This window comes from Drosophila mauritiana, chromosome 3R (assembly GCF_004382145.1).
Source record: "Drosophila mauritiana strain mau12 chromosome 3R, ASM438214v1, whole genome shotgun sequence".
Lineage (NCBI taxonomy): Eukaryota > Metazoa > Arthropoda > Insecta > Diptera > Drosophilidae > Drosophila > Drosophila mauritiana.
In genome coordinates, this window is record NC_046670.1 from 20,644,111 (window position 1) to 20,665,725 (window position 21,615).

A 21,615-nucleotide genomic window follows, 5' to 3' on the forward strand; every position below is an offset into this window, starting at 1 on the left:
AACCGTGTGATACTGGGGGTTAATCAATTCACATGAGATCGACACTGTCGAGTTTTGCGAGCACAACCGGTTGTAATAATATCGAACCACTTTTCTGTCAATTGATCAGCAATGTCTAGTAGTAGTTAGCCCACGTAGTTTCCGATATTCTAATTGAAAAGTAGAGGAAAAGCTCTCAAACTCATTTATCTCTGTTGCAATATGCATCGCACTCAACCGCAGATATACCCTTGACAATCACATTCACTGCCGGATCTAGACAGCAGATGTGCCGGAGAGCTTGGTCAGTATCAGATTGGGTTCTGGGGTATCGAGATGGCTTCCACGGAATGGAATTTTCTAGTATTGCTAATGGTGATCATGGCATTTTCCGAATGGGTCCAACATTCAGGTGGGTGAGCTGCCCTTGCCAACCATAAACTACGTTTTCGAATGGATCCGCTTAAAATTTTGAAATATTTTAACACGCATGACTCCAATGTGCAGCAGTTAAAGTGTAGATACTTTTTAGGAATATCTTTATCTTTTTGTATTTGCTGAGAACCGGTAAGACAGCATCGATTTTCACTTGCAGACGCGGCACAGATCACCTTTGGCAGCTGTACGCCCCTGGAGAGCGATGAGCATGGCCAGTGCATCCACATCACCAGTTGCCCCTTCCTCGCTGAATTGCTGACGACAGAGCCACAGACTCCCGCCCAGCTTCTCCTCCTCTCCAAGAGTCAATGCGGGCTGGACAACCGGGCTGAGGGTCAGGTGAACAGCACCCTTGTCTGCTGCCCGCGAAGCAAACGGATCGACGTCGAGGAGCCGGAGCCATCGCATTTGCCAGGAAATGATCAGCAGCCTGGTAATGTTCTGCCTGGAAACGACGTCTGTGGATTCCACTTCGCTGATCGCATTTTCGGGGGCACCAACACTAGCATCTGGGAATTTCCGTGGATGGTATTGCTGCAGTATAGAAAACGTGAGTTGAGGTAAAATACCTGGTTATAATTTAATCATTTTAGTACCAGTTCCTCTATAAACGATTTTGTTTGTATAATTTAGTTGATGTCAACAAGTCGACATCTTCAAATGAGTATACTTTCAACTGTGGCGGGACTTTGCTCAACCCCCTCTACGTCCTGACAGCTGGCCACTGCCTTGCGAACCGGAAGCTGGAGAAGGCCGGTGTCGTCCTGCACAGCGTTCGCCTGGGGGAGTGGGACACTCGTACCGATCCTGACTGCACCACCCAGATGAACGGACAGCGCATCTGCGCGCCAAGCCACATCGACATCGAGGTGGAGAAGGGCATCGTACATGACCAATACGTGCCTAATTCCGTAGACCAGCAGAATGACATTGCTTTGGTGCGTCTGAGAAGGAGTGTCAGGTGAGTGGGATGTAAGAGTATTCCACAACTTCTTCATTATTGTTATTCTTTCACCAGCTACACCGACTACGTGCGCCCCATTTGCCTGCCCACGGTCGATCTGATCCAGAACAACTTCGTAGACTACAGCATGGATGTGGCCGGCTGGGGCCTCACTGAAAACAGACAGCCAAGTCCGACCAAGCTAAAGTTGACCGTCAATGTTATGAATCGAACGAATTGCCAGTTAAAGTACACCTCCTTCAAGGTGAAACTCTATGAATCCCAATTGTGTGCCGGCGGCATGGCGGGTATGGATACCTGCGATGGTGATTCTGGCGGTCCTTTGATGGTGTCCATATCGACAGGCGGTCGGGACGTATTCTACATCGCTGGCATTACCTCCTACGGCACGAAGCAGTGCGGCCTCGGTGGATGGCCAGGCGTTTATACCCGCACGGGGGCTTTCATCGATTGGATACAGCAGAAATTGGAGGCATAATAAATAAAATTGCTAGTTTATTCACATTTCTCGCATTGGCTAGCTTACAATATTACGTACATGGTGCTGATTGGACGAGGGCTGGACTAACTAAGCTAGGTTCTAGTGGAATGCCTACAAATATTCGCGTAGGCCAGCGTTCACATTATTCGCAACAAAACATTACATTTTATTTGTTAGCTGGCCTAACAACAAAAGTAAAACTCGCTGACATTACATGAGGCGGATCCGTTCAACAATTTATGCTTAGTTGCGCGCTATATATAATTCAGCTTTATATGATTTTTGAACTAATAACCAATAATCTTAGAACATTTTGTTTAACTAAAAGGCTGTTTGCCAGCAATACGAGCGGAGAGAAATTCGAGATTCGAGATAGGAGCTATAAAACACTTGGGGCCAGATCAGACTTCCAAAACGCAGGCGGCAAAAGTCTTGTGGTTCTTCTGATAGGCACCATTTTCACAGGCATACGCTGGGCAGGACGAGTGGCACTCAGATCTCCTCCGGAGCAGCGCGCGGGGCAGTGCCAATTCCAGTCGCAATGCCATTACGTTCACTCGTAACCAGATTGGCTCCCAAGGCATTCAGCTCGCTTTGAAGTTGGCTCAAAACGCGCTTGACCGCTATGCAAAAGCCTCGACTGCATGGTAGCAGCGGGAATTCGGGTAGCTCGCAAGGCACCTTGTGGTCCACAGACATGTCTAAGGGAATGGTTTATGAATCATCGCGCAAAACTGAGTAATTGGCGGACTCACCCTTCATGTTGGTTACATTTTGACGCTGTGCCTCAAGAGAATACTCTGACCAGGCCAGCATGCGGACATATAGCTCAGGGCCAAACTCCTTGAAGTGCTCAATCAGTTCATTGCGAAAGATGAGCGGTGGATTTGTCAACTGCTTCACCGTGGAGTGGGCTATTTTTATGATGGCCATCTCGTTGTAGACACGAGAGTTCTCATTGCCCAGTTGGGTGCCTAAAAATAAATGGCGAAATAATTTTAAGTGCAGTCTATGGCATTGAATAGAAACAGCACTTTACCTCTTTGCTTTTCGTAGCCCGCCTCATTATAGTAAGGCTCATCGACCAGTATGAGTCCCTGTATGGAGACGAGCACCTGGAGCATGGTGCTGCTGGCTGACCACACTTCGTTGTCGCGTCCCATCCATGTGCCAAGTAGCGACACACATACCTTGCCACCCTCGTATAAGTTTGGATTGAGACGATCCGTGCAGTAGCTGATGTAGTGGCACACCGGCGGACTCTTCGGGTAGTCGCGTCCAAATTGAAAGTCGAAGAAGAATAGAGCGTTCTGGTAGGGCGTGCGCTTGGGACCCACCATCATTACAGACATTAGGTCCATGCGATCCTCGTAGGCGCGTACCACAACTCCGTTAGGGAGCGAGGTCTTGAGCATATGGTATTCCCGCTGCACAGCTCGCTGATACTGCGCCTTGTTGGCAGGGGTAATCAGGTTGCTAATAAAATGATGTGCGGCTGGTGCATTGGGCAGCACTTGGAAACGATTCTCGTCAATGGAGGGCGTGTCTGGAATTATTGAACAAGATGGTGAGGAGCAGGCCATGGGACCTGGCTGGTCAATAGCCGGCAGTGACTCGGAAAGCGCGTTGAGATTCAATGGCTCTTCCATAGCTTCGTTCTCCGAAATTATATTGCACTGGGTAGCAGCATTATTGGCTGGTTCCGCTACCTGGCTGAGCTCCTCAATAGCTTCCTCTGCATCGCTAACATGCTCGTTCTCCTGCTTGGAATTGTCATTTGACTTGCTCAACGTCACAGCGACCGTCTTACGAATTTTGGCCATTTGATCCTTGATCAAATAACAGAAGACTTCGCAGACGTCAGCATCTCGACTTGCAACCAATTCAATTTCCAAATCATCCATTACATTTATTGTGGGATGCTTTATGTCCACCTTATTTTCGCTCTCTGTATGATTATTAGACTCATCCGAGGTGATTTCACCGCGAGAGTGTACGCCAGAATCATTCTAAAAGCAAAGGATAAGGGGTAAAAAATAAAATTCTTTATTGTTTGCAGTACTCCTACCTTAGTATGATTTTCAATCGCTTTTGCAATGCTTTTACGTGCGTTGGCGAACATTTCGTTGTACTCGTTGCGATACTTCCTCACTAACGGGGGATCTTCTATTACCTCTGCTTTCTCCACCTGGTTATCTAGCTTCTCCGTGATCTCATCAGTGCTCTTTTTGCATAGAACTTCATCCATCTCCGTAGATGATTTTCGCTTAGTAGGACTTGATGATGACTGAACAGACGGATCCATCAGAACTGGTTCCAATTCAGCTTGGAGCGTTGATGACTCCTTGGGAACGGCAGCCAACGTCTCTGGGGTCGATTCCGCACGGTCATGGGTGGCACTGTCAGAACAAACTTTAGAGGTAATAGGCTTGCAAGCTACAATGCCTTGGAAGTGAAACTCGTCGAAAAAGTTAGTTTTTAGCAAACGGTCTAAGGCTCGGCAATTTTTGTACACATCCAGCAGATCGTTAAACACTTCCGCTTTGCGATTGGGATGTAAAACGTGGAACATCTTTTCTAGCATTCTCAATGCGTCTGTGGCTCTGTCAATGCCCGTAAGAATGCCCTCCTCGTCGTCCATTGACGATATGTGGCTGTTTTCCGATTCCGTCTCCCACGAGTCTACGGATCCATCTGATCCGTAGCCATCTTCATCCAGTTCTTTTTGGGTGATCTCAAAAAGATCTTGAGGGTAGCACATTGTGATATGGCCCTTTGCCCACCAAACACGCAGCCGACCATCAGGGTAGTTGTCGATCACCTGACCAGCAGTTGAGTTAACATCCTCACCCGTAAAGTTTGACACTCGGATCACCATTGTGCCGGGTCGGTACTGGTAGTCTGAGTGATCCTTCAAGTCATAAACGCTCAGCTCCTCCAATCCTTTGCATAAAGGACTAAACAAAATACATGGAATTAGAATTTATATAGCTAAAAACAAAAGTGCACTCACATTGGATTATCAACATTCGTGTAGATATTGAACCACATGACCTTGGCTATGCGTGCATCGTGGTCCACGCACTGAATTACCCCGTAGTCTGTGGCTCCCGTACTGATCTCGTTGGCTTTGGTCACAAAATCACCGGGAAAGAATTCATGGTTGTCCAAATAATGGATCGGATAGAGCTGGGTGGAGTTAATGCCTGGCTCCACCGTGCCATCCTGCCAGACGACCGTCACCGAGCTGTAAATGACCAGCGTTTCCACAACGATTTTATCGCCATCCTTGGGAGTCGTTTCCTTTTTGGGAAAAGGCGTAGAAAGTGTTTTCTTGACATAGCGCTTTTTTTTCTTTACGTGTCGGTTCTTAGCAGATCGCATCGTTATTCTGGGAGCCTGGACGGCGGCACCGTCTGCAGCTGTGGTAGCAGAGGACGGAGACAGTGCGTGCTCAGCAACCTCCAATTCTTTTTCGGCAGTCATCGAATGGTCAAGTGGCTGCATGAACTCCTCGAACTCATCCTCATCCCCCGATGTCAACATATCCTCTTTGCTGCGCTTAGACGACTTGCAAGCATTGTGAGTCTGGTCGCTTGACGGTCGAGGCAGTCGCATACCGCTGAACTTGTTGGACATGCGGCGGAACTTTGGCACACTGCGAGCATTTCCACTAGTGGAAGCAGATGCGTTCAGTTTGCTGGTCTTGCGCTGCATTTTTTTCTGGGAGCGATAAATGGGGATGTACTTCTCCGCTGTAATACGTGAAATACAATATATATACATTTATAAACCTAAACCGTTAATATCCTACCTTGTTCATCTTCCCAGTCGGCGTATTTAAGTAATAGATCACATTTTGAATATTTGAGGTAGAATCGTTCGTGCATTTGATGCATGTAGGACTCATAGAGGCTAATGGGCTCGACTTTGTTCAGCTCCTCACCCTTGATCAAGGTCTTTGGCTCCCTTAGAGGATCGCTGTCCGTGTCATCACTGCCCGTGCCATTACCTGCACGGCAGGACCAAGCCACATTAATTGATGCAGTGTGTACAGACTCCACGGTGTACTGGATAAATAAAGTTATTTTCAATTAGCGATAGTATGGGAGGGCTTTCTTAAGTTAAATTACTAAGTAAAAAAGTGATTAATCTACCATGACAAAGGAATGCTACATAAAATAATAGCTTAACTAGTAATACAATCGGTCCATCTGAGACTAAAAATCTATAAAGGATTTCTATCTTCCTACCATAGCACGACTCTTGCGAGTTAAGGGATGGGTAATCTCCGGGGTCAGATTCTTGACACGATCCGGGGGCGGCATGCGACCGATTACAATGTTTCCTGGAAAGAAGACATTCGGTTTGAAGACCGCGCGGGAGCATTCGGACACAGCATCCTTAAACTTGTGGAAATCGTTGGAGGTGATTTCCACACGGGCACCATTGGACGATCTGCAAAAAATATTGAAAATTATGTTTGCCCGAGTTGATTGAAATGAATATGAAACATACTTGAGCACAGCGCACTCATCAACGCCAATGGTGGTGCCTAACCAGGTGTCCATGCAGACAGGCATATCAAGGTTCCACTCGGATATCGGACGCAGTCTCTCACCGGGCACATTTTTAATGACCATTCTGGAGCCCACTACCATAACATCGGCGCGCACATTGACATCCCGCACGTAGCCCGCCTGGCCAGCCAGATCGTTTTCTCCTGGCAGACGCCTCCGGACCACATCGCCTGGCAATAGGGTGCGATGCGCCAGACCAATCTGTGTATATGCCAAATGGTGGGATGTCGATGGAACAAAAGAAAAGAAGCAAACAAACACGTGTCAAAAGAACTTGAAGAGCAAACCCAAAACAGTTGTGAAAACAGTAATTTTTTTGGAGACCTTGAGACTTACATAACCTCAATGGAGTTTACTCACCGACTGTTCCGTGTGCACCATCTCCTTGCTATCCAGATAGAAGGCCACACGCACCTCGCCCTTGGACAGCGAATCGACATCGTCCTCTTCGGAGGAGGAATATAACTCGGTCGTTGCGGTTACCACGCCAAAATGAACGCGACCGCGGCGATCGATGCGGAAAACCTCGTCCTCGAAGAAGAACTGGGACTCGGTGTTACCCTGGGTTCTCGATGCCACCTGACCACCACCCGATCGACGGGAGTGGGAATTTGCGTTATGGCGGCACTCCTGGTTGGGGGTCCGTCCCAGCTCCTGTGAGGATGGAGGATTCGCCAGCGTCGGTGTACGCGGAGCACACTCCGCCAAAGACTGTTTCTGCTCCTGCTGCGGTTGACCTGGCGTACCACCTGGAGCGGCCGCACCCGCCACATCGCTCATCATGTTACCAATCGTAAGCTGGGAACATGGACGGCAAGAACTTTGCCGTGGCGAATTCTCAAATTATTACAAATGCTTTAATATGCCCGACGAGCCACTGACACACAAAAACACATATAATTTACGGACTGGAGCAAGCTATCAATTTGCTTGGACAATTTCGCCAACTTCTTTCGAAAGACTATAAATAAAACAGGCAAAAAAGAATTTTGTGACTGAAAAATACCGGAGTTAGATAAAATCAATGGTTTCGAGTTCCAGTGCCTTTTAGTGAGCACTCGAACCATTATCTTGCTAACAGCGCTCTGTTAAGAGAAAACCAGCTGAGCATTTGCCCGCGAAATTGAAAAGGGTTCGTCTAAATACAAATCTTAAAGAGCGTTAATAAAAAATCAGTTCCTCTCAATTCCGTAAAATATTAATGCGTGTTGTTGACTGCAGGCAGTAACTCACCGTTACGTTGATATAATAGTGTAATGTAAAAATTTCTATTTTCAAATGCTAATTTGACACATTGTTCAGGGACTACTTGGATTTCAGACATGTACAGAGCCAAGGGATCACATAAGCTTGTTATTTTTATAGGCGCATTAGCATCAAAATGCTCCCCTCTATTTATAATAAAGGCAACTCATTGCGTTAAACAAATTCAATCTCATTTTAAACCCCGTAAAGCATTTTCCATAAACAATGAAACTTGGTATAAAAATAATTGTTTATTCACAAAAATTTAGGCATATTTCTTCTAATATTGCACTTGGTCTACATGTTGTCACATCTAACTATCATGGGCGGAGCGAACTGGTGGTGTCGCACACCGAAGGAGTAGCCCGGTCCGCTCTTGCCAGGACGATAGTACATTAGGTCGTAGTAGTTGGGTCCAGGTCCGACATTCTCGCCCGGAATAGTGGTGCGCGGCTGCATCGAGTATATCGGAGCACGTGTCAGTTTGACATTGATATCACCACCGCCATATGCAGCCGGACCCGGAGAATTCGTCTTGTTCAAAATCTTGGTTTGCAGTCCCCTGAGATACAGATACAAACAAAAATAAGCCCCTTAGCAAAGGAATAACTATTGTAGGATTGAAATACGCACATGCTATAGCTCGGGACTCCAGGACGAACTGCATTGACCTCGTACTTGTAGGCATTGGGACCGGGACCATCCTTCTTGAAGTTAAAGTCTGTTCGTAGGCCCATCGAATAGGAAGGAGCATTGACCCCCTTGAAGAATGGCCTATTATGGACATCGTGTGCTCCCGGACCGGGACTGCTTCGCTTGTCTGCGATGAAGCAATTTAACCAAAAACGTCCTTATCTTCAGTACTAACAAGTTATCTTACCGATGACATTGGTTCTGGGCGCCATCGAGAACTCCAACCCCTTGCTCGTGCCATACCGTGTCAACTTGTCCACCTTGTAGGCCCCGGGACCAGGACCCAGATCCTCACCAGGAGCACGGGTGCGCATGCCGAAGGAGTACTGCGGCAACCGCTGTTTGCGGTTGTCATGCTTATCATAGCCCACAGTGGGGGGCAGCATGTAGACGCCGGGTCCGGGGCCTTCGAAAAGCATGTAGTACATTATTCACCACATTACAATTTCATGAAATCTCACTCACCAAAAGGTCGCACCGCCATTTTAGTTACTTTTGTGCAATATTAGAAAGAAAAACCTTTTTTGAAAATTTAGAACCTAATATTTAGGTGTTGGCCGAAAGGATTCCAGTAGCAGAATGAGGCTTTCATAGAACTCAGCCTCGCAGCTCCATTCGAAGTCAGAGCCATAGCACACTTGTTATGGAAAAGGTTTAGCACCATAATTCCCTCACACAAAACCCATTTATAAAAAAAGCTGGATAAATGCAGCAAACCCTTTTGGAATATAACCAAAGCAATTAAAAAAAGAAAACAAATTGTTCCGTGTCTAAGTAAAGCTGATGAAATATACGCTTCTGGAAAAGAAAAAGCGAATATTCTTGCTGATGTCTTTCAACTGAAGCATAATCTGACACATTCATATTCAAACCAAAATACAATTGACCAAGTCAAAATATCTTTACAATCTATAGCTGAAACCCCAAACAACATCGCAGAAATTTGTAGAGTCACTTATCCAGAGGTTTTTTCAATTGTAAAAGCTCTCCATACTAGAAAATCTCCTGGAATTGATGGAATACCTAATATATCCTTGAAAAACCTTCCTACAAGCGCCATTAATCATATTGTTAACATTGCCAATCACTGTCTTCAGGCAGGCTATTTCCCACGGGATTGGAAGATAGCAAAAATAGTTCCAATTCTCAAACCAGGAAAACCTCCTGATAACCCTGAAAGCTACCGACCAATAAGCCTATTAAGCGGTTTGTCCAAGATTCTGGAAAAATTAATTAAATTGAGATTGGTGAAATTTTTGGACATACACAACACACTACCAACGGTACAGTATGGTTTTAGAAATGGTCTAAATACCATACTGCCGACCTTAAAACTAAGAAATTATATTAAAGAAAGTATCCAATCCAAACAATCTGTAGGGCTGGTTACACTTGATATTGAGGCTGCATTTGATACTGTATGGCATGACGGACTGTTGCACAAACTAAAGATGATTGGAACTCCCATATACCTCATTAAAATAGTTCAAAATTTTTTGACACATCGATACTTTAGCGTTAATTTGGACAGTAGTCAATCTGCTAGACGAATTTTAAATGCAGGTGTGCCACAGGGTTCTGTCTTAGGACCTACATTGTTTAATATTTTTACACACGATATTCCACAAGCTACAAACTGTGTACTTTCACTGTTTGCTGACGACGCCGCTGTCTACAGTGCTGGTTTCTCGTACAGCGAGATAAATCAATCCATGCAGAGTTACTTAAATGAATTAGACATATATTACAAAAAATGGAAAATTAAAATTAACCCTAATAAAACGAATGCTATATTTTTTACAAAAAGAAGGAAACCTCGTTATCTTCCTGATAGACAGTTGCGAATACTAGACTCTCCAATACAATGGGTTGACAACATTCGATATTTGGGTATAATTTTTGATAAAAAACTAACATTTAAATACCACATCAACAACACAATTATGAAAGTTAATAAAATTATTTGCACACTGTACCCTCTAATAAATCGTAAATCTAAATTATCAATATCCAATAAGATCATAATTTTTAAAACAATTTTTAATCCAATATTAATGTATGGGTCACCTGTTTGGGGTAGATGTGCTCAAACTCATATCAAAAAACTTCAAATATGCCAAAACAAGCTGTTAAAATTAATAATGAACTTACCTTATTACACAAACACTAAGTACCTACATATAAAAGTAGGTGTACAAAAAGTTCAACAAAAAATACAATATTAACAATCTTTTGTTTCAAGTCTTAGTTTTTTTTTAAGTTAGTTGTAAGTCAATTAAGGTTTTTCTTCTCCCTTGTTTTCCTTAATAAATAATAAATATTGTTATACAAAAAACTAAAAACAGGTCAACTAGACATAATTAATAAATATTTCAGATGAAAGCCTTAGCTAAACACTGTAAATACCTAATTATACCATTAGCTTTAATGAAATGTACATATATATATAAGGGATAAAGCACAAATAAATTAATTAATTAAATTAATATAATAATTACGTAATTCTTTTTAATGGGAAAATTTGATCATAATAACCTAAGTTACTTCAAGACATGGCAAAGTGATTTTATTAATAGGAGATTCGAATTTTATCGGAAAAACAAATGGTTTACGAAAATCAGCTCCAGATATATTGCTTTATTGAGCCAAAGGAACGCCTAATTTGGACACTCAAGGTTGCTTACGATTTTGCTGGACAACTGGGCAGTACAGCTTATTCCACATCCATGGAGTTGTAAAGTTGTTTATACCTAGATCCCCGCCCGCTGCTTTGGAGCAGCATATCATTATGCTGTTCCCTCAGGGCCTGTTAAATAAAAACATATAAATAGAGGAAGTTTAATCGGACAATATAAAAAATGTTAATACCTTTGGATCGTATTTCTGGTGCAAGTAGACCAGTATTGGGCCATAAATCATATTGAAAATGCCAACAATGCGCATCAGCCAAGCAAATCCAAAGGTCTGGGCCAACTCACCGCCAATCAGGGGAGCTATAAAGATGATAAAAATACACTTTTTTTTAAGAAAAAAAAAAAAAAAAACAATATCCACTTACCTAAGCAATAGGCCAGACTGACAGAGGTCTGCTGGATGGCATAGACTGTTCCGTAGCTGGACATGGAACTGCTGGCCTCACCCTGATCCTCCTGAGCCAGTGTTGCATCGACAAAGGTGGCCAAGAGTGGAACCAATGCCGCATCGATTACTCCAATACCCAGTCCCAAGGCAAAATGGGGCAGCAATAGTTGGGCCACCGTTGTAGCACTGGGTATCTGCAAAGTAAATAATATATATGCAACATATTTCCAATTCAGGTTTTATAAAAACAGGGTTCTCACCAGAATAGAGGCTACCCCCACCAGCAACAAACTGATGCAGGACACCTTAACCTGACCATATTTGTAGGCAATGCTGCCGAAGAAGTTCGTGCCCACAAAGTAGCCAACAGAGTCTGGAATGAAAACGGTGCCCAGCTGCCACTTGTTGGGCTTTAGATACTGGATTAGCCAGATGGGCAGACAGGGCTCCAGCATGGCCATTGTGGAGGTGGAAAACCAAATGGCCAGCACAATGGCCAGGATCATTTTGCATTCGAGCAGCGTTCGCCACTTGGGTCTATCCTCCACCACAACCTCCGGTTGCACCGTCAGATCCATGGTCAGGAGCTGGAGGCCCAAACTCAGGAACATCAGAGTGGAGAGAATGATAAACGGCGCCGATTTGCCCATCAGGTCATACAGAATTCCACCGAATGGATAGCCCAGTAGCACACCCAATGCGATGCTGCCCAGGATGATGCCCATCACCTTGGAACGACGTGCCTCCTCCGGATAATGCTGGGCCACCAGGCTCATGCCACATATGTTGATGCAAGCGGATCCCACTCCCTGCACAGCCCGGGCCACCAGAAGCGCCCAGTAGGATTCACCAACGGTGAAAACTGAAAGGTAAGTTTGGAAAAAGTTGAGTATATCGTTATTACGCATTTAATATAAAATATAGAAATATAATACAATATAAAGTACCATAGAATTATCAAAATTTGTTTAAATAACTGATAAATGGAAAGTTATCTTTTCCTATATTCATTTATCCGTCTGATGGTGTCTCCCAATTGGAAAACCAATCAATGCCCCCAAAATAGACCACTTACCCAGCGAGGAGATGAGCAGGAAGAAGGTGCCGACCACAATGGGAAGGCGGTAGCCAAACTTGCTGGACGCATTGCCGACAATCGGATTGAAAATTAATTGGACCAGGGCCTTCATGGCCAGCAACAGGCCGATGGAGCCATTCTCCTGCGTCAAGGTCAGCTCCTTGTTGCTGCTGTTGTTGCTGTTGTTGTCGTGGTTGGGGGGATTGCCGGAGGCCAGCTTCCTGTTCCTGCTCTTGTGCCCACTCCCATGCCCAATTTCAGTGACATTAGTGCCGCCCGACTGGCCATTTGGCGGCGACTGCATGGACGTGGAATTGTGCGGGGATGTGGCCGTTGTGGTGATGCTGGTGGTCGTGGTTGTGGCTTCTGTGGACAGCTGGAGGAGTGTGAAGTTAACCATTGATTTGCCCGGAATCGGATGCTTGGAGATATACAGCTGAGGATGTCCGCCGCCTGGCGATTCTCCAGACCGGTAGCCGAGTTTCGAGAATGACGATGTGTCCTCCAGACTCAGCACAACCGCGGGCGACGCGTCCGCCTCCAGGCTGGCCAGATAATCCGGCAGGATGGGCACTGAAATTGGCGAAAATTATCGTTTATTACCGCGCTTATCTGTAATTGATTTGGCCATTACCAATTACGGTTAGCAGCATGTTATCTAGCAGCAGGGCCAGGTACACAATCACGGCAATCAGGCAGCGATTGGAGGAGCCATTGGCTCCGGATGGAGTGGAGCTGCGTCTGCCCGAGGCATTCAGTTGGACAGCCGCCTGGTTCTGGGATTCCGATCGGGAGTTGGAGTGTATTTGAGCGCGGTTCGATTTCTCCGACATGGCTAATTGGACGGCACACAGATAGCGCCAAATTAGGCTGCCATATGGCTCTCGATTCGCGCCACAAAGTATGCTCCCGAGTGTATCTATCCGGAGTAGCAACAGGTGGTGGTGCTGCCGCAACGACGTATGTGCGAATATTGAAAGGCGGCGACAAGTTGCCGTTCCATTTTATTGACACCAGACGAACCGAGCCGAGTGAGCGGCCCGAACAGCCAGTTGGCCAGGAGGCCGAAGGCAGCCGGGCGGGCAGACCATCAGCCAGGCGGCCAGATGGATCCCACTCCAGGCCGTTCTATTCTGTTTGTGTGTTCAACATGGCTACGATGGTGACCTACAGGAGGGTATGTGGGTTTTTAAGAACCATTCTACATATCAAGGTGGTTCTAGTTTTTATATTCTTTATTTAAAAAAGAAAGAGCATTCATTAGTTGTATATAACAATTTTTGTATTGAACTGTTAATAGTTCTTGTTAACACCAAACTCAGTCGCACACACATGGCTTTAAAGCTTTAGCCATGACATGGGATTCTTTATTATTAGCACTCCCCTGGATATGGAAAGGATGGCGAAGGGATGGTGAGATGGAGATTAAAGACATGGCTTAAAGACCCGGCAAAACGAGTGTGCCTCGGCCCTGATAAGCGGGCTATGGCCTTTTAGCCTTTAGTCACATTTTCCGTTTCACTGCATCTCCTTTTTTCCGTTTAAATTTGGCCCCGACCAATTTGTGATGAATTTCTTGTTCTTTATGCTGAAAATTGATTTTTTTTTATGGAAGGAGGTGTGGTGGGGCAGCCATCCAATGATATTGACCTATTTATAGTCTACGTGTGGCATAAATAACCGAGTAATTGCTCAACAAAAAATCAGCTAATCCGTGACCAAATAGATGATAGCTGACAGACTTGATAAGAACACAATACACCTGTTGTGCAAATTTGCCATTAGCAGCCGCTAATCAACGCCCAGCCCACTTGGGCTTAGTACACCGATTAGGCTAATCGGGTAAATATTTCCATTTATTTGATTAGATAGCCAAAAAAGTCTTGACCACAGTCATGTACTACTCCTTAAACAAATTCCTTCACCCCATTAGCGACGACGATAAACATTGAAGTCCTCCGATGCAGGACGTCCATATCGCGTTACTTTGCCCACATGATAATCTGCTGGGCCGGGTCCATACTGGATGGACCTAGGACTATTACACGCCCTCGACGATCTTCCAAATGAGAACTGTGGACTTCGCTGCATCCTCTTGTCGCAGTTATTAAAGCCAAAGGTGCTGGGCAGGTTGTAGGCTCCAGGGCCAGGTCCTAATAAAAATGAAATAAAGTTTTACAAGTGGAATTTGTTTAGGATCGGAAGTTTCTTACCAAAAGAACGGTTGCACGACATGTTTACTTCAAAAAGCTTCTAAACTAGCGGTTTCCAAAGATTATGGCTTATTTATTTTAGCTACGTTTTGGAATCGATGAGCCCATGCAAGGGTTACGAGAGGTCAGGAACTGTAAGTTAGTTTTTAGAAATATGTAAAATTTTGAAACTCTAAAAAGAGTTGTTTGCCGAACGAGATTCTACTAAAGAATGAACAAACCTTCCCGAACTCCCTTTAACTAAATGGAAAAGTTAAAATCAAGGCCTAGCTGATGATGATAATACAACAGATAAAAATCTGTCTAATACAAATAACACTGATTATGCCCCTTTTAGCCAGAAACGTAATCGTCAAATGCTCTGATCAGCCAAGCTTCCCGCTCCTTGTCTTCAAGTGAACGTCAAGTGGTAAGATTAACAGCAAATACCTCCAGTTGCGTTTTTCCAAAAGAACCAGGTGTCAATCAGGTGGCAGCGTTCGGAGTGAACGGTCAATGGGAAAAATGTTCGCCAGCAGTGGAATCCTGGTGCTGGGAGTGCTTCTGGTATCGGCAATTGGTAAGTGGCCATAAACTTAACTCATAAACAGAAAGTCTAACTAAAATTGGACCCGCAGGTGGCCAATCTGAATCGACAGATTTTTATCTGTTGTATCATCATCATCAGCTAGGCCTTGATTTTAACTTTTCCATTTAGTTAAAGGGAGTTCGGGAAGGTTTGTTCATTCTCTAGTAGAATCTCGTTCGGCAAACAACTCTTTTTAGAGTTTCAAAATTTTACATATTTCTAAAATAAATAATCCATAATCTTTGGAAATCGCTAGTTTAAAAGCTTTTTGAAGTAAACATGTCGTGCAACCGTTCTTTTGGTAAGAAACTTCCGATCCTAAACAAATTCCACTTGTTAAACTTTATTTCATTTTTATTAGGACCTGGCCCTGGAGCCTACAATCTGCCCAGCACAAGATTGGATTGAGTGTATTCCACTTCTCCAATTTCTTCTTGTAATCGGCCATTGCCGTGCGTGCCGCCTCCTGCCACATGACCTGCTCCTCATCGACCATGGCTCCCCACATCTCACTGCCCTTCACAAACATTTCCTGGGCACTGATCCCGGGATACATCGCTCTTATGTACAAAAGAACCAGGTGTCAATCAGGTGGCAGCGTTCGGAGTGAACGGTCAATGGGAAAAATGTTCGCCAGCAGTGGAATCCTGGTGCTGGGAGTGCTTCTGGTATTGCAATTGGTAAGTGGCCATAAACTTAACTCATAAACTTTAGTTAGACTTTCGTCTAACTAAAATTGGACCCGCAGGTGGCCAATCTGAATCGATCCCCTGCAAACTCATCGATGCCAAACATGGCAAAGTGTGCGTCTGCACGGCGGACTATTGTGACTATCTGGAGAATCCCGTCCTGACGGACGAAAATGAGTGGTTCCTGATCTCCAGTTCTACGCTTCTCCACAACTAGTGACAAATTCGGGAAGGAGGAGAAGTTTACCGTGCAGGATTATGTGGAACCCACCCAGGAGACTGCTAAGCCCACTTGGGCTTAGTACACCGATTAGGCTAATCGGGTAAATATTTCCATTTATTTGATTAGATAGCCGAAAAAGTCTTGACCACAGTCATGTACTACTCCTTAAACAAATTCCTTCACCCCATTAGCAACGACGATAAACATTGAAGTCCTCCGATGCAGGACGTCCATATCGCGTTACTTTGCCCACATGATAATCTGCTGGGCCGGGTCCATACTGGATGGACCTAGGACCATGGCTCCCCACATCTCACTGCCCTTCACAAACACTTCCTAGGCACTGATCCTGGGATGCATCGCTCTTATGTAATTGCGCCCGGCCGAATTTAACCACATCAAGAAGGCATTCACGGGTTTTTTGGGAGGCGGTCCGCAGTGTGGCATCGTTAAAGTAATAATCACAGTTCTCATTTGGTAGATCCAAATGAGAGAAGGGTGTTTCTTCCGATCACCGAAACTATTGGATTATCCTCATTGCAATCGCCCGGGAGGCATACTTTTCCTCCATGGAGTTGCCTGTTTCCAAGTGCGGCAGAAAGTGGTCTAAACACATTTGGAAAACGAAAGCAACGTACTCAACGTCCTTGTGGGTACGAAATATATGAGTCACATTGTCCTCCTGCTTAAACATTCTGAAGTAATCCAATTTTTGAAGATTTAGGGCCAGATTGGACTGTATTTCTTTGGGTTTTCGATGAGTGATCTCGGTGCCCAGGTCGTCTGGTGCTAGCTTATAACTCGGTGGAAAATATCGTAGTGTTGGCGTTTTACGATTGCTGTAAATGTTCTCATTTGGTAGATCCTCGAGGGCGTGTGATGGACCTAGGACTATTATTACCTAGGACTATTATATCCCTCGAGGATCTGCCAAATGAGAACTGTGATTATTACTATAACTATGCCACACTGCGGACCGCCTCCCAAAAAACCCGTGAATGCCTTCTTGATGTGGATAAATTCGGCCGGGCGCAAGTACATAAGAGCGATGCATCCCGGGATCAGTGCCTAGGAAGTGTTTGTGAAGGGCAGTGAGATGTGGGGAGCCATGGTCGATGAGGAGAAGGTCGTGTGGCAGGAGGCGGCACGCACGGCAATGGCCGATTACTAGAAGAAATTGGAGAAGTGGAATACACTCAATCTGTAGGCTCCAGGGCCAGGTCCTAATAAAATACAAATAACACTGATTATGCCCCAGACACGTAATCGTCAAATGCTCTTATCAGCCAAACTTCCTGCTCCTTGTCTTCAAGTGAACGTCAAGTGGTAAGATTAAACGGCAAATACCTCCAGTTGCGTTTTTCCAAAAGAACCAGGTGTCAATCAGGTGGCAGCGTTCGGAGTGAACGGTCAATGGGAAAAATGTTCGCCAGCAGCGGAATCCTGGTGCTGGGAGTGCTTCTGGTATCGGCAATTGGTAAGTGGCCATAAACTTAACTCATAAACAGAAAGTCTAACCAAAATTGGACCCGCAGGTGGCCAATCTGAATCGATCCCCTGCAAACTCATCGATGCCAAACATGGCAAAGTGTGCGTCTGCACGGCGGACTATTGTGACTATCTGGAGAATCCCGTCCTGACGGACGAAAATGAGTGGTTCCTGATCTCCAGTTCTAAACAGGGTCTACGCTTCTCCACAACTAGTGACAAATTCGGGAAGGAGGAGAAGTTTACCGTGCAGGATTATGTGGAACCCACCCAGGAGACTGCGAATGCGACAATCCTGTCTCGTTTGTTCGATAAGGTGGTGGCCAGTGCTTTCACCTTTGAGTCCCGGGAGAGCTCCATAACTCGCACGGTGACCCTGCGACTGGACAGAAGTAAGACCCACCAGAAGATGGTTGGTTTCGGGGGCAGCTACACCGGAGCAGTGGAATACCTGGTGGAGAACTTCAAGCGCTCGGAACTGGCTGACCATTTGTACAAGTCCTTTTACGCCGAGGATGGACTGGGCTTCAATCTCATGCGAGTTTCCATTGGCGGCTGTGACTTTGACTTGGAACCCTGGTCCTATGCCGAAGAGGAGGGCGACACCGTGCTATCCGATATGGATGAACTGAACGCGCATGATGTGACGCGAGTCGCACAGATCAAGCGCCTCATTGAGGTGTCCGGAGTGAAGAATCTGTTGGTCAAAGGAGCCGCCTGGAGTTCCCCCCCCTGGATGAAGACGAACAACAGGTGGACAGGATTTGGACGCCTCAAGCGGGCTTACTATCAGACCTGGGCCGATTACCATCTGCGTTGGCTCAGACTTATGGAGGACAATGGCATTCCCATTTGGGCCATTTCCACGGGCAACGAGCCAATGAATGGCATCCTTTTCATGTACTTCGTTAAGTTCATGAGCTTGGGATGGACGCCACAGACGCAGGCCATTTGGCTGAACGATCATCTGGGTCCCACGATCCGTAACTCTGAATTTAAGGACATCATCCTGTTTGGCAACGATGACCAACGCTATACCTTTCCCCATTGGTTTAAAATGGTAAGTAATTGCATGACCAAATTAGCACCAATTAAACTACAAAGTTCACATTACTTATCGCGGATATTTCCAGATGAACCGTACTCGGCCAAACTCGATTGATTACCTCGATGGACTGTCGCTGCACTGGTATTGGGATGAAATTTTTGGCAACAGCTTTATCGAACAGACCACGGAATATGCCCCCGACAAGATTTTGATAGTTTCCGAGTCCTGCATAGGGGACAAGCCCTGGCAGGCAGCTGCTCCTCTCCTGGGAAGCTGGGAGCGGGCCGAGAAGTATGCCCGAGATTACTTGCTTAACATTAAGCTGGGCTTCCATGGCTGGATTGACTGGAACATTTGTCTGGACGAGATTGGCGGTCCTAACTACGTGGACAACACGGTGGATGCCCCAGTGATTGTGAATACAACAAGTGGGATATTTTAATACTACCTTTATACCTTTGATCTGTTTATGATTAGTGATATGATTTTCTTGCAGCATTCGAGGAGTTCTACAAGCAGCCCATGTTCTATGCCATTGGTCACTTCTCCAAGTTGGTTCCAGAGGGATCCGTTCGCATAGATGCGGTACCTAGTAATGTTAATCTGGATTCCGTTGCATTCCTGCGACCGGACAACAAAATCGCCGCCGTTCTCTTCAATAGTGGTCGCGCCGATCTGGACATCACTCTGGTGGATAGTATTCGGGGTCAGTTCGTTGTCAATGTTCCGGCCAAATCCATTCACACTTTGCTGTACAGTTAAAAACAACAAATTAAATAAAAACATGTTAAACTTTGTGAAAATGAAGTCAACCAAGTTAAAGTGAAAATTGCAATTTTCACACCTTTTATTTTTGGTTTTCCAACCGAATCAAATCACACCTAAATTATGTAGATCCATCAGTGGCAGTCGCACAACGTGTATCTTTTTATAATGTATCCAAACGATACTTTATCAGCCTTCTCACTTCTCTTGTGCGTCCTGATTCTTTCCGCTGGACACGGCGAACTGCTTTTTAATCCGGATGACAATGTGGAGCAGTTGGATTTTGCATCTTTCGAGTCCGGACTTAGTGAACCAACGACTGGGAAACTGGTGCAGTTCTTTAACGGATTCTGCGAGGAAAGCCAGAATTTTATACCAGCGTTTAGGAATCTATCTCGTAAACTTTACAAGTGGCACCGCGTACTGAAAGTCCATGTACTAGATTGTGGAAAGGATGAGAACGATGGGATTTGTAGCATTTACAGCAATCGTAAAACGCCAACACTACGATATTTTCCACCGAGTTATAAGCTAGCACCAGACGACCTGGGCACCGAGATCACTCATCGAAAACCCAAAGAAATACAGTCCAATCTGGCCCTAAATCTTCAAAAATTGGATTACTTCAAAATGTTTAAGCAGGAAGACAATGTGACTCATATATTTCGTACCCACAAGGACGTTGAGTACGTTGCTTTCGTTTTCCAAATGTGTTTAGACCACTTTCTGCCGCACTTGGAAACAGGCAACTCCATGGAGGAAAAGTATGCCTCCCAGGGCGATTGCAATGAGGATAATCCAATAGTTTCGGTGATCGGAAGAAACACCCTTCTTGAGTTGCTGCCCTACAGGGAAGTGGTTGTGCGGATCTTCGATAATCATGATGTTTACAACAAATTTGGCATATCACCCGTGCCCAACTTAGTGGTTCTGGTAAATAGAGCTGGGAAATTCCTATTTCTCACACCCGAAATGGATAGCAGTAAGGCTTATGTGGCTGCCATTAAGCAATTCTTGATCTTCGTCGACCTGAAGCCCCAGAAAGCATTGCCCAAAACCCCACCTGCCAACATAAGTGAAGCCCTAAGGTATGAGATACTCGAGCAACACAAGCATCATCCCTCTCGAATCTATCGAGCCGATCTGGAACGAGCTATCGATCAAATCCTTAACGTGGAGTTCCCGGGAACATCGCACTTTGCCGGAACTAAAATAGTTGTCCTGCGAAATTTTGTTAAACTGATATACAACTTAAGTCCCTTAAAGCCAAAGGCGCGGGAAAAGCTGGCAGACCTGTATTATTCCCTGCGAGTGAAGAAGCAACTTTCCGGAGTTGGATTCAAGAACTTGCTGCTGAAATCAGTAAAGAATTACGTGTTTGATGGAAAGCAATATGTTGGTTGCATTGGCTCACGTCCTTCGTTGCGCGGCTTCAATTGCTCCCTTTGGATTCTATTCCATTATCTTAGTGTGGAGTCGGAAAAGCTTAAGCCCAGATCCGTGTTGTTAGTATTTCTCGGCTACGTGCGATTCTTTATGAACTGCAAGGAGTGTGATATGAAGATAAGCGAGTTCAAAAGGCTCCGACCAATTGCAAATGTGACCAATGATGATGAACAGATTTTGTGGCTCTGGGCAGCGCATAATTATGTCAACAAACAGTTGGCCGGCGATTCTACAGAGGATCCGCAATTCCCAAAGATTCAGTTTCCAAGCGAAAGAGATTGTCCCAATTGTAGAAACAACGCGGCCGAATGGCGCACCGAAGAAGTATTGCACTATCTGAAAGGTATATATGTCTTAAAAAACCTAAGTTGGTTCGGAATGTCATCCGGAAAACATGCAATTGAATAAACAAAATGTAACTTTGTAATATTTAAGTTTGAAGCACGTTTTAAATATTTTAAAAATGTTTAATAAAAAATAAATAGTTTCATAACTTTTTAGCCCCCCCTCTGGGGGTATCCACTGCGCCACTGGGTTTGCATAACTTTTTCTTTTGATTGCGTGCGCGGATTTCCAAGTGGGATCGCCTTACTGGCGACTGTAGCTACTATTCGCCGGTCCGGCTGCTTTATCAAA

General features: G+C 45.1%; 7 protein-coding genes across 8 annotated transcripts; 3 read left to right on the plus strand and 4 right to left on the minus strand.

Moving 5' to 3' along the window:
* LOC117145827 (spaetzle-processing enzyme-like) lies at positions 1–1,885 on the plus strand. Its single transcript, XM_033311629.1, has 4 exons — positions 1–391; positions 575–967; positions 1,051–1,378; positions 1,436–1,885. Exons 1-4 carry the CDS (start codon positions 316–318, stop codon positions 1,857–1,859), a joined length of 1,221 nt encoding a protein of 406 aa, XP_033167520.1. The 5' UTR covers positions 1–315; the 3' UTR covers positions 1,860–1,885.
* On the minus strand, positions 1,848–7,225 carry LOC117145825 ((E3-independent) E2 ubiquitin-conjugating enzyme UBE2O). 2 transcript variants are annotated; one of them, XM_033311626.1, is made up of 10 exons: positions 6,803–7,225; positions 6,381–6,643; positions 6,116–6,320; positions 5,677–5,932; positions 5,223–5,617; positions 4,876–5,165; positions 3,931–4,819; positions 2,902–3,871; positions 2,618–2,836; positions 2,355–2,563 (listed from the first exon to the last, which is right to left on the minus strand). In XM_033311626.1, exons 1-10 carry the CDS (start codon positions 7,223–7,225, stop codon positions 2,355–2,357), a joined length of 4,119 nt encoding a protein of 1,372 aa, XP_033167517.1. The 2 variants fall into 2 exon arrangements, with proteins under 2 accessions (XP_033167516.1, XP_033167517.1); XM_033311625.1 differs by having other exon boundaries at positions 1,848–2,563; positions 4,876–5,617.
* Positions 7,226–7,919: 694 nt separating this feature from the next.
* Positions 7,920–8,955, minus strand: LOC117144821 (outer dense fiber protein 3-like protein 2). The gene is made up of 4 exons (XM_033310203.1): positions 8,846–8,955; positions 8,568–8,786; positions 8,321–8,507; positions 7,920–8,249 (listed from the first exon to the last, which is right to left on the minus strand). Exons 1-4 carry the CDS (start codon positions 8,862–8,864, stop codon positions 7,985–7,987), a joined length of 690 nt encoding a protein of 229 aa, XP_033166094.1. The 5' UTR covers positions 8,865–8,955; the 3' UTR covers positions 7,920–7,984.
* A 1,924-nt stretch (positions 8,956–10,879) lies between these two features.
* LOC117144820 (synaptic vesicular amine transporter) lies at positions 10,880–13,372 on the minus strand. The gene is made up of 6 exons (XM_033310202.1): positions 13,174–13,372; positions 12,537–13,112; positions 11,722–12,323; positions 11,439–11,655; positions 11,249–11,373; positions 10,880–11,186 (listed from the first exon to the last, which is right to left on the minus strand). Exons 1-6 carry the CDS (start codon positions 13,370–13,372, stop codon positions 11,094–11,096), a joined length of 1,812 nt encoding a protein of 603 aa, XP_033166093.1. The 3' UTR covers positions 10,880–11,093.
* Positions 13,373–14,374: 1,002 nt separating this feature from the next.
* LOC117144932 (outer dense fiber protein 3-B) lies at positions 14,375–14,963 on the minus strand. Its single transcript, XM_033310385.1, has 2 exons — positions 14,753–14,963; positions 14,375–14,692 (listed from the first exon to the last, which is right to left on the minus strand). The coding sequence occupies exons 1-2, from the start codon at positions 14,772–14,774 to the stop codon at positions 14,469–14,471; spliced, it is 246 nt and encodes an 81-aa protein (XP_033166276.1). The 5' UTR covers positions 14,775–14,963; the 3' UTR covers positions 14,375–14,468.
* Positions 14,964–17,467: 2,504 nt separating this feature from the next.
* On the plus strand, positions 17,468–19,584 carry LOC117144931 (lysosomal acid glucosylceramidase-like). Its single transcript, XM_033310384.1, has 5 exons — positions 17,468–17,558; positions 17,620–17,709; positions 17,768–18,780; positions 18,854–19,196; positions 19,265–19,584. The coding sequence occupies exons 2-5, from the start codon at positions 17,646–17,648 to the stop codon at positions 19,528–19,530; spliced, it is 1,686 nt and encodes a 561-aa protein (XP_033166275.1). The 5' UTR covers positions 17,468–17,558; positions 17,620–17,645; the 3' UTR covers positions 19,531–19,584.
* A 96-nt stretch (positions 19,585–19,680) lies between these two features.
* On the plus strand, positions 19,681–21,408 carry LOC117143774 (sulfhydryl oxidase 2). The gene has a single exon (XM_033308602.1). The coding sequence runs from the start codon at positions 19,702–19,704 to the stop codon at positions 21,385–21,387; it is 1,686 nt and encodes a 561-aa protein (XP_033164493.1). The 5' UTR covers positions 19,681–19,701; the 3' UTR covers positions 21,388–21,408.
* The last annotated feature ends 207 nt before the right edge of the window (positions 21,409–21,615 follow it).